Source organism: Delphinus delphis, chromosome 10, assembly GCF_949987515.2.
Source record: "Delphinus delphis chromosome 10, mDelDel1.2, whole genome shotgun sequence".
Lineage (NCBI taxonomy): Eukaryota > Metazoa > Chordata > Mammalia > Artiodactyla > Delphinidae > Delphinus > Delphinus delphis.
The window spans coordinates 11763015-11775297 of NC_082692.2; the positions used below are offsets into that span (position 1 = coordinate 11763015).

Sequence of the window (12283 nt, forward strand, 5' to 3'; positions counted from 1 at the left end):
TCCTGATTAAATCCATTATGGATGGCAAGGTGCCATATATATATATATGAGAGTATGTAAAAAGTGTTGCGATTTGCCTAATATTAATATTCTTTCAGCTTTGGTATCCTCCCTAGGGGCAACGGTGGCTCCTGCAAAGGTACTGTGGAAATTTACAAGAGAGAATTAATGTCGCTCGTAAAGCATTAAGCTCTGTTGACCATTTTGGCCAAATCTTCAGTTTTAGGCTTGTACGAGTTTAGACCTTTCTCTGGAGATTGAACACCATCCAGCTATGGCTGGTCCCTTTATTTTATTGCCAATTTATGTGATCATTTCCCAGCATTTAAAAATAGATGTTTCATTAAAGTTAACTAGTTCATCCCCACCATAGCTTTGGTTTCCTTTATAAACAGCATGCATGGTTTTCATTTCCTGTCATACTTTCCTTCTCCACCTCTTCTTTCCTTGAAAGATGGAGGAAACTGAGGCATGTCAGCAGAGACCGAGTGATTCTAGGTTAGACCTTAAAGCTTTGAACTTTGAGTGCTCTCATTTCTGCTCCCATATTTTGTGCATTGATCCATGTTTGTATTACTAAATAGAGACACAGGTGAGTTTTAGCAGCCATCAATTTTAGGTGCCTCAAATCTTTGCAGATTGTGTGGCCGCGTTCCTGGAGTTCTGCTTTCTGTACTGTTTCCTTTAGATTTCAGCACGGGAACGAAGGCGGCTTTGGGAGGCTGTAGGCCTCTCTGAGCTTGCTTGCTGCCAGCAGGTTTTTTTTTTTTTCTTTTGGACTTTGAATAGCCCACTTAATGCTTTACTATATTCATCTGAGAAGTGGGTGTGTAGTTGACTTGTCTGTATGTGAGGGGGGTACTGAGTGCACTGGGAAACTTATGAACAGAACAGTTGAGGACTTGCATGCAGTCCATTTTATGGGCTTAGGGAATAAAGGCAGCCAGAGAGGTTTTTTGGGGTAAGGATGTGGCTGTTTACTTCTCTGTGAATTATGATGTTAGGACACAAAGTGTTTGGAGTTGTGCCCATTTATCATTACCGACTTGTGCACAAGCTAATAACTTTATGAGATTTGTTGATTTGTGTTAAAGCCAGCTTTGTTTAACTTTGTAGAGACTTGCTAATACTGGAGAACCGGTTTTTTTTGGTAACTTACTTTTGGTGGGGTAAATGTAATATGAAACTTTAGAGATAACTCTCTCTCTGTCTCTCTCTCTCCCCCTCTCCCTCCTTCCATACACACACACTCACACACCTACACTCACAACCACACACACACACACTTCAATTATTTACAGGTAGAATGTCACTATCTGGGAACATGCACCGCATATGGAAAATGTCCCCTTGAGAAGCACAAATTCCATGATTTATAAAACCAGATTTTGGCATGTCAGCTTATCTGAACAGAAGACTTTGGACATGCTGGTCTTGTTTGTCTATCTAAAAGAATTTCTATAAAAATGCGCAGGGTTCCTGTCCACTGTGTCTGCCTCTTAAGTTCCCGGGCTCCGCAGTAAGTGGTCCATTGTTCTGCAGCTCATTTCCACACCAGCCTAAGCACAACATCGACTTTAATCACTTCTGTATGTGGAAAGCAGTTTTCGACCTCTGGGGGGCTCGGAACTGGGCCGCCTGTCCAGCAAATACTTTTACTTACCTGATAGAGACTTGAGTTTCATGTTTTAGGGGATTCCAAGATGCGTGCTTTTGATGGACGGTCATAATTAGGTTGACTGGTTTGCCAGCATAAGGTACTGGGATGGGGCATGGACCTAGAGGAGGTACGACGTGGGATAGAGGGTTTAGGGTAATTGGATTTAGGTAGAACTTCTCATTGTAGAGCAATGTGGGTGCTTATATTTTAGTAATCACTACTGCTCAAGCTACTGTATCTGTTCTGATCGTTATAAAAATCATGTCAAGGATGAAGAATGGGAGGATGCGGGAGAGTATAGGGAGGAAGTGCCTTTGCCCCAAAGCAGCAGAGGAGTTGTGGTAAAATGCACAGCGCGTTTTGCTCACTGTTGTCATCATCAGCGTTTCAGCAGCTTCTGGGCCCATCCAGAAATCTTTCCTAGAGATTATGGATCCTTCCCATGGAGGGATTTTGTATCCAGTGAAGTTCCGCTGTGGCTCTTCGGTGGTCGTTGTTGGAGCCTCTCCATGAGGAGTGTTTTCTCTCCTTGTGTAACTCCTGGTCAGGACGTGGGGAGGAGAGGTCTTTTGTCTCTTGTTGGTGCTGACCCATTTGGGGTTTAGTAAGAGCAGCGATCTGGTCCCTCTCCCTGTGTGTACTTGTGACCTGTCTGCTGGCTTGTTCCTTTGTGCCTCGAGGTGAGGAAGTGCTTCCTGGGCTAGGGTTCTGTTTGTCTCTTCCTGCTCCTGTCTCTTGAATTTAGTCATTTGCGTGATTCTGAAATAGGAGGAAAGGATGAGGTCAGACATTTTCCTTGCCTGCCCAGTGGTCCAACTTTTCCATGTTATTATCACTGCGTCAGATTTTTTTCTAACATCTGTTCTCAAAAAATCAAGCATGCAAAAGAAGGTTTAGATTACCCAAGAAGGTTTTGTGGGGAAAAAGTCTGGTGGTGGTGAAGGGCTTGTAGGGGATTGTCTGTCTGTCTGTCTATCTACTATCTACTTTCTGGGTGTTAAACTAACAAAAACCTGTGTTGCCCTGTGTCTTGAGGGCTCCTTTGAGGGTTTGTTGGGGCTATGTTTGGACCCCGTTTTCTTGGCTGGAGTGAGAAATCTGCACAGCTGATTTGAGAGCAGACAAAGGGGAGCCCTAGTCTGCCAGGGGCCATCCCCCCGAGGGAAAGGGATAATTATTTTCCATAAGCTGAGGTATTAAACCACGCTCATTTGTGTTTCGTTGACCATGAGTGTGGCAGTGACATCGTGCCTCACGACTGTTATTTGTTCTCAGCCACCTTAGCGTTCTGAGACGGGAAAGGGTGTCAGTGGACCGGCCTGGGCTTAGCTTTGCGGACCCTTCTGCACTGCTCACCCCCTTTCCTGGACCCTGCAATCGATCCAGAAGCTCAGCTGCTGACCCGAGTATGTACAGTTGGGTTTAAACTACATATTCATGTTGACCCCGTGAAGCTGGCCCGAGCCAGAATTTCCCTGGCATCCACATGCAAAAAGCAAACAATCCAATTTTTCTTTCAAAATTTGAGTGAAAATAGGCTTTATTTTCTACTAGTAGTGGCAGCAAACTTGACATTCTGAATACCTCAGAGAGGGTCCTACCTCAACCAAGGGGCTGCTTTTATAATTTTTCTCTCAACTCAAAGTGCAGCAGCCAGCCACCTCCATCCTCCAACACACACACACACACACACACACACACACACACACACACACACACTGCAGCCACAAATGAAAGCTCTCTTTGGATGCTTGACTGTTTAATATGTAATGTGATACCTTGTCTCGCGGTGACAGGGTGACAGACGGGCATTGGCTCTATAATACAGAATTACCTTTTGTGCATCTCTGCATCTCTTCTACAACAAAGCCAGATACACGGACTCTCCCTAATATGCTAATACGTTTGGTTGCTCCAGATGTTTTGGAAGCTCGGGAACAGCTTCAAAGGTCCCCTTGTTTTCCTTTCTCTTTAACCCTTCTTTTGTGAAATAAGGGCATTAGATTTTCCTTCAGTTTTGTATTCCACCATGTACGTGTAGCTGATGGGAGGACTGGCGAAACTTCTTTGTGTCTAAAACAGAAAATTGTAAGCACTGCCCATTCTCGTCCCCCTTTTCAGATGTTAGGAAAGAATTTCCTTCTCTGTGCACATTTCTGTTCTGAAATCTGTAGCTCTCATCATCACTTAGCTGAAGGACTCTTTGGCCTCATTTGTGTTTTAAATTTCCCAGCCCCCGTTATGTTAAGGCCAGGGGGAGATGTTCATGCACATCTCCAGCCCCCCCGGAACAGGACTGCTCCTTCCTCTTTGCTGCTGCCGCTCCAGGCTTAGGAAGAACCAGTTCGGGTATGTTGCCTTGAAAGCCTTTTAGTTGCTTGCTCATTTGGGAGATGAGGGTCCAGAGCTCCTGAATTTTGTTTCCTTGGGGTTCTCAGCTCGTGAGCATGGGCACTGCCCTTGTGGTGGCCTGTGGCACGCCGCCCCGTCAGCTGACGGTGACTCGCCGAGCGCTGCCTTTACCGCAGTGATTTGGAATTTCCAGCTCATATTTATTGCTCTTGTGAAAGACAATGGATGTGGTTTAATTTAAGTTCAACCTACTGAATATTAATAGAGGAGAACGAATGCTCGTGTGGGGAGGCGGTCTTTGGGCCATCGCGTCTCCTCTGTTTAACCTCCTTCCCCCGACAAAGGTTTGTGTTGATGGTGGGCTTGGGCGAGGGTGGGAAGATAAAGCCCGTTGGTGTGTTTGGAGGAGAGGATGCCGTTTGATTATTTCTCATTGACTAAAAATAATGTAAAAGATCGGTGGCAGGGCTTTGTTCCGTAGGGGAAAGGAAAGGCAGTACTCATTGGCTTGTCTGATGGTCTGATAACGGCTCTTCTGCCCCGTGGTGTCGTGTTCCATCTTGCTGACCTGGCTTTTCTGGACTGGGCACGTGGTACGAGTTGGATGAAAACGTTCAAAATGAAATAGGGTAGCCAGTCCACTGGAGATGTGAATAAGGGGGTGGGCGGTGTGCAGAAAAGAAAAAAGCCCAGGTTTATCCAACCATGGAGACTGTCTAACTACAAATAAATGTACATTTTCTCTGTGCTGATGTCAGGAGGGGGGTACTCAAATTGAAACAGTTATACGCAGAACAAGTCACACCCCCCCCCCCCCCCCCCAGTAAAGGCTGGAAACAGCTGAGGTCTTCTAGTTCACAGAACAGGCAAGCAGTCCCTTTGTGTGGGCCCCTTTTTCCTGATCTGGAAAGTGAATGACAGCCCATCTGTCTCGTAGTTCAGGTAACAGACATTGTTAATCCTTGGAATGGAGGCATCTTTGGTGTTCTTTGAAGATATTAGTCTGATGAGGGCTTGGGACTGTGGACTCAGCACTTTGATTCCTTTTAATGGAGCTCAGTCATGCCTTAGTGTTTCAGAGCATTCTCATCCTTTTGCCTGACATTGAGCTCACATACAGTCAATTAAAATTCCCCCTTTTCATGTAAAACTTGATAATCCAGTTTCCCCGAATTTGTGCTTGGGCAGTTGATTTCCTTTTTTTTTTGGAGAAAAGAAACATTATATCCTTGTTCTAGACTGATGCCTCTTAGATATGAACACTTTTTTTCCATCATGCGTTACTTTTTAACTGTATTTGTCATTAGCAGGGTCTGATAGCTGTGTGATAAGTTTTAAGCAGCCTTACTTCCTTTCACAAAATTAATGATCCAAGGTGGAAGAATGCCCCAGCAGAACTTTGGTTTTGGGCGCCTTACTGTGAGTGAACTTTGGATTTGGGTGCCCTAACGTGAGTTGTATTATGATAGATTGTACAAACATAATTCCTGAGATCTAGTGCACACTTGCCCAGAGCTTTATAGTGTCTTAGGGCAATTAGATCTCTTACTGGCTTGAATCTTGCTTCCCCCTGCAATAGTGGATCTCAAGATGTGGCCCCTAGACCAGCCAAAGCAGAACCAGCATCATCTGGAAATTTGTTAGAAGAGGACACACTGGGGTTATGCCCAGGGCGTAAGTTTGAGGGTCACTACTCTTTACAGTCTACAGAGGTTCTTTTTGTCAGAATGACAAGGGTAGAGCTGTCATTGAATAGCTGAACTTTTCTCTGCTAATTCATTCCTTCACTTACTCACTCATTCACTCATGAGCTGCTTGCTCCCTCAGGAGATGCTTGAGATCTTGTTATGTGCATACCAGAGGGGACAGCAAGTGCTTCTTCCTCAGGTTCACCGAGCAGCGCCTGCTGGCCCTTCTGTTTTCCTCCTTGTTCCAAACACAGCTTCAGACAACCACCTCTTCTTCCTCCTTCACTGTCACCAGCACCACCACTGTTTTTGTTTTGTTTTTGTTTTTTAGGTGTATTGCACATACCAGCTTTGCTCTCCTCGTTTTGCTGTTGCAGGTTTGCTTGCTGGCTCCAGTGATTCGTATTCACTGCCCTCCCCTATTGGTTACCCTGCAAGTGCAAGATTTCTTCTTTGTACCTACTACTAACTGATACATACAGGAGTATCTCCTCTCACTACTAAAATTTAGGCTTTGTTGGATTTTGCCTGTATCCCCCGTGCCCTGGCATATGGTGGGTGTTAAAAAATGAAGTTATATTTCCTTCCTCCTTTCTTGCTTTATTCTCCTTTAAGTCCTTACATACTATTGAAAAATTTGAATTCAACCAAGAGTACACTTTTATTTTAGAGATAATCCCCCTTAAAAATTAGTTTTATATATGGTTCCATAACCAGAATTTTTATTTTGAATTTACCATCCTTTTCAAGTGTGGTAATTCATCCATTAGCGCCTTTTTTACACGTGACTTATATTATGTCCCTGGGCTAGTTTCCTAATCTGCGTTTATAAGTATGGTCTGTATCTTCCTACTATTTGGTGGGCTGCTGCGTGGTCATCCCCCCCCCCCCCCGCCCATGACATTGCTGCAGTGTGCTAATTTAGTGCTGGTCAATAGAGATGTTACTTCAACTACATATGTAGTGTTAGTTTTCTAGAGCTGCATTACAAAATTTTAAAGGAGCAGGTAAGACTAATTTAAGTGTATTTGACGTAACCTAATAATACATCCGGAATATTTCAAGAATTAATATCAAATTATTAAAGAAATGTTAGTTATAGTGAGTTTTAGATAAGGTTAAATAAAAGTAATAGTTCATCTTCTTACTCACATAGCCATATTTCAAATGCTCAGTAGCTCCCTGTGACTAGCGGTTACCGTAATGGATAGCACTGCTCTCATCTTTGAAATGTTGGCCACACTTCAACCCTTAGACTCATAGATTTCCCTGCAATTATGTCTCCTGTTTGCCTCACAGTGCAAACGCCCCACATTTTCTGTTTCTCTGGGAAGTTGCCTAGTGTTTTCACTTCCATATTGTAGTCATGACTCCCAAAGCCACAAGTCTGAGTGACAGCCATGGGATTTTATTTACTGCATTGTATTAGATTTCCAGCGTTATGTTATTACTCATACCCTGAAATGATGTAAAAATAGATAACTGGGGAAATGCATGCGTTAACAGGCTAAGTCCCAGGGTTTTGTTGCAGTATACTGTGTTCTTCCAGAAAATCTTACCCAATATGTAGAATATTGTGTTCTATATAGTGTTTACTGCAACTAATAGGAACCACTCTTTAAGTGCTTCAACCAAAAAGGGATTTAATACAGGGACGTAAGTGCTTACAAACTTGCTGGAAGGGTTGGGAGAACAAAAATCAAGGGCCACCCTGCCCTTTTGGCTTCACTTAAAAGCCAAACACCGTGGCTGTGAAAATGCAGACACTTGCTAGCATTTCTGCTGATGCCCAGAGGCTGGTGACTAGACAGTGGAACTGGGGGCCGGTGGCTGTGGACACTTGTGTGGGTACAAGCCCCCCGTTGGTAGAACCTAAATCGTATCCAGAACCCTAGATGCAAGGACATCTGAATGCTAGAAGACCAGGCTTTTATTCAGCTGTGACCCGTTGGCTGGTGGCTCAGCAGCTTCTATGTCACTTCGCGTAGCCCTTTTCCCAGTCTGGGTTACTAGTGGCTCATCCTGGGGCCACCAGACTCCCTCTTCCGCATGGTACCGTGTATGGAGTCGTGGAGAATCCTTATCCTCTGAGACAATCAGATTCCAATACAGTGACTCTGATACAGTGGATTGCTATGAAGAGCAAGTTGTACAGTCAGACCTCTAGTTAAGGACTGATATATGGCCGCAAGGTAATGATTGATGCTTTTTCTTGGGTGGCAGGTACTGGTTCCTGAAGGCAATTCCAAAAAGGATTTCAGTGTTTCTAGAGTAAATATTTAGCCCTGGAAGGGTAACTAGTTTGAATCGGTAATACGTGAAGTTTGTTTCTTCCTTTCCACTCCCCAGCCCTGAAAGGCGTTGATGCACTTCAGAAAGGATGCTGTAGTGCATTATTACAATCACACGTTTCTGCTTGACTTTCTTACTGCGGTAGTTATTTCTTTGGTAGGCATTTCACTCTCGTGTAAGGTCTAAAGTAGGATGAGGTGGGACTTTTCCCCCTCCATTCACAAGGGATGTGTACCTTCTAATTCTCTTCTATCCAGATTCTTGTCTGCCCATATCAGCCACTGTGTAGGGTTAACTGTGGTAAAGTGCTGCTTCCTGATGTCATGTATTGAAGTGTTTGTCCCCTTTTTTCACCTGTAGGGCTCCTTGGTAATGGCCAGTCTAAGGGATTAGGACCAGCATCAGAACAGTCAGAGAATGAGAAGGACGATGCATCCCAAGTGTCCTCAACTAGCAACGATGTTAGTTCTTCAGATTTTGAAGAAGGGCCGTCGAGGAAAAGGTTAGTACCCAAGGCTGAAAATATTGCTGCCTTAAACCAGGGACTTCACACTAGGTGCCAGTTTTGTCCGCGTGGGGACAAACTTGGGCCCACTCACCCAATCTCCTGATTTTTTCATAGAGGAGCCAGAATTCTGGAGTTTTGTATCAGATATCCTGGTTTCTAAATATTGTCCACTAATTATTATTAGAGATGAATAAAGCAAAAAAATGCTGTGGACCAGAAGAAAACACTTTCCTGCCATAAAAATTGGCCAAAGAGTTGCCAACTTGTAATTCCTGTCTTTGCTGTTCATTTTAATTGATTTTCATCAGTTGTATTCTTGAGTATATTAGATGGTATTTCACCATTTCTAAAGAGATGTTTCTAAAAATTTGAAGAATTAAATGTGGCGTTTCTGAAAAATTTTTCCCCTTGTCAGGAAAGCAAAATCCACTTGGTGTTAACCAAGTTAGTAGGTGTGAAATCGGTTCTTAAAATCAATTTACCAGCAGGTTTTAAATTTTTTTAAATGACTTTCCTAAATAAGCTTTAGATAGCTTGATCAGGAAGTTGGCTATGGTAGTTTGATAAGAGTTGTGGCTTCATGGTCAGACAGTGACATTATATAATAACGCTTTTAATTGGGTGTTTTAAAAACCCTTCGTTAGTTATCAGCCTTATTTCACGCCTTGTGTTGTCTGCGCGGACCGCCACCCCCCTTAGAGTTTATATTTCATTTCATTCCTTTTCTGCTCTCATACTCAGTGTTTTCCTGGATGACAAGATTAATTACTTTTTCTTAGAATCTGTTTTTTGGAGAGGTTTGGGAAAGGGGGGAAAAATAACTCCTGGTCTGGACTTCGTTGTTTGCCCTTTCTATATACAGAATTACAGTTAGTTTTCAGAAACCATCTAGTTGTGTATATCTAATGAAGAACTGAATACGGTGGCAAATTAAGAGGAAGGGAGAAGAGTGGCCATGTGTGGATACTTAAAATCCTTAACAGAACTGTACTTTAGATCTGAAATTTGAGATGCATAGCTCCAAGCCTTTATTTTCCTCTGTCACACAGTGTCTTCAGTTAGAATACCCATGGTATAGAGTCTGTATTAACTTCCATCCTCTTTTTCCCTCAATCCTCGGCACTGTGTCTTAGAAGGTGTCATTGGATTTGTTAGTACAATTAGCACGCGTATGTAAGGAGTATCTCTGCCAGTGTACTGGACTTTGTATGTTACTCTATTTAAAAACATGTGGCTGGGTGTCTCAGTGTAAGCCTTTAATGTTTCAGATGCTCTGTGACAAACATTCGCTCTGCCCCAGTTTGAAAAGTGCACCGTCACAAGAGGGAGAGTTAAAGGGTGTGTAAGAAAAACCACATTAGTAAACATGCTGGAATGTGTAATAATACTCTCCATGTTTCCAAACATGGGTGGGGGGGTCATGCATCATCTTTCATCTGTTTTTGAGGAACAAAAGTCTGTGACTGTGGTTGGAAATGACAGTACCCATCCTTCAGCTACATGGCCGTCCATCACCCTCACCTCTGGTGAGGTCGGTCAGCATGGGGGTATGATGACAAAGGCCATTAGGCTTCATTCTCTTGGGGTGGGTGTGGGGAGCCCTTTGTCCCTGGCTCCTAGCGCCTTTCTCAGATGGCAGTGCTGCCGGCTTCCTCTTTGCACAGGACTGTGGTCCTGTGTGGCAGCTGTGTGCAAATCAGTCAATTAACTTTAATTCTCCAGGGCAGTGAAAAAGAGAAACTTTGTTTAGGGGAACTTAGGGAAAACTTAACGCATTGCTAATCTGCTTTAATTATCAGTGTGCCAAGTACCTTGTTGTACTGAATTACGGATTCATGACAGCATTTTGGGGAGTTACGATCACAGTCTACTATCAGGGACATATAGTGTAGATTAAGGTTTTGACAGGTTAGGCTAGATTTAGGGCTGCTCTGGGGTGGCCTGCGTTGCAGAAAGGGGCTACACTACCCATCCGTAAACTACGGTAGTGTAGTTAGGGCATAAATGTCTTGAAGTGTTGCAGGGTACATAGCAAATAGAAAATAATAACTTTTAATAATTTTTGGCTTATTTTGATTCCTTGTTGGTATTTAGCATAAACGTTTAGTGTAAATTCTATGGTATGAGCCCTGCCTTGTAAGGGTATGAACTGGAATCTGAATTCCTGGAGCTTTGTCAGTTACCGTCAGACTTCAGTGCTCAACCTTCCTTCATGTTACATGTAACGTACCTTTTCTAAGAAGCTGACGAGTGTGCTGTCTCTGCTGATTCCAAGCCAAGCCCAGAGTAACTACCTAAAGTGGTGATTTTGAAATGTCGCTGAAGCGACATTGAACTGATTGTTGACTAGATCTTACTCTTTATCTAGCGTCTAAAATTCCCATAAATATGCACGAGAAGAGCATGTTTTATGATGCACCACTTGCATTCTCTTTTGGCATTTAGACTTTCTATGTGAGAACACTGAGTCCTAAAATTCCAGTCATGATTTATGTATTTGTTTTGGAAAATGCTCTCTCTCTCACCCTCTCTCTCACTCTCTCTCTCTCTCTCTCACTCTCTCTCTCTCTCTCACTCTCTCTCCCTCTCTCTCCCTCTCTCTCCCTCTCTCTCCCTCTCTCTCCCTCTCTCTCCCTCTCCCTCTCCCTCTCCCTCTCCCTCTCCCTCTCCCTCTCCCCTCCCCCCTCTCCCTTTAGAATGATACGAATTGCTAGCTATTTTTGTACAGTTAATTGCTCTTTCTAGGTGCATGTTTTTAGGATCACCAGTTAATATGCCTTTGTCTTGGTGGGGGAGGGAAAGAAAGGGAATTTATGTGTTTGACTTCCTTAAGAAAAATTGAAATCTGATGTGTAGACTATGCCAACCTCAGTTTAGACCTTGCCCTGAATTTCCAGCCTGCAAGTTGAAGCAATTCCATTTTCTGATTGATGCTTGTAACACATTTCTTAAGTCTTTAGTCAAAACATCCCATGTGTTTACACTGTGTTATTTTTCTACCGGAAACCCCCATAGCTATGTTTGGTCCTATGTACTTGCTGCCATTGGTTTTACTTAAGTTGGGGATCTTTTTGGTACATAGGAAGCAGTAGAATCCAGAGTTCCATAGGATTTATTTTTCTTGATTGAGGCAAAAAGAAAAGGTATTTCTTTACCTAGTCATTAAAAGGTCATCATCTGAAGTCACTCTTTGTAAAAGGAAAAGCCAACCTTTCTAGAAGCTCTTTGCCTGTTTGATGGACAGGGCAGCCCAGCCATTGAAGATCTGAAGGACTTGGCACTGGTGGGAGTTCCTAGGCATTGGTTTTCTTTTTCTTTTGATCCCTGTGGTAGGTGAGTTTAATAAATAATTTAAAAAATCATACATTAATTAGTTCTTACTGTTTAGAATGGAAACATTGTAGAGGTTTTCCACCTTTAATCATGCCATGCCTAGCTCCTTACCCTCCCCCCCTTATATTGCTCATCCCATGATACTTGGTTATTGTAAAATTTGTTTCCTGCAAGAAGTATCTGAGGATTTTTAGAAACCAGAATGGACCAGTTTTGTCAGTCATGTGTGGATAGACTGTGAGAAACTTGGGAATGATGGTTATGATCAGGATAAGGGATTATGTGTTTGGCTGGTGGAAAGAAGGTGTACAAAGAAGTTGGTGAAATGGTATACTTTCAGGTGTAAGTGCATGGGAGATCCAAAATGCATGGTCCTTCAGGGGTCACTGGCCTTGGCCACTCAGATATCTAGCAGAATTAAGTGTTGTATGTACTTATTTTATCTTTGGA

At 43.1% G+C, this 12283-nt stretch overlaps 1 protein-coding gene across 5 annotated transcripts in view; it reads left to right on the forward strand.

Moving 5' to 3' along the window:
• The window catches only part of JARID2 (jumonji and AT-rich interaction domain containing 2), a 241142-nt gene that overhangs the window by 138236 nt on the left and 90623 nt on the right, over positions 1 to 12283 (forward strand). For all 5 annotated transcript variants that reach the window (XM_060023607.1, XM_060023608.1, XM_060023610.1 and 2 more), the window contains one exon: positions 8353 to 8494. In XM_060023607.1, coding sequence (XP_059879590.1) covers positions 8353 to 8494 — 142 coding nt within the window. The remainder of the gene's footprint in view (positions 1 to 8352; positions 8495 to 12283) is intronic.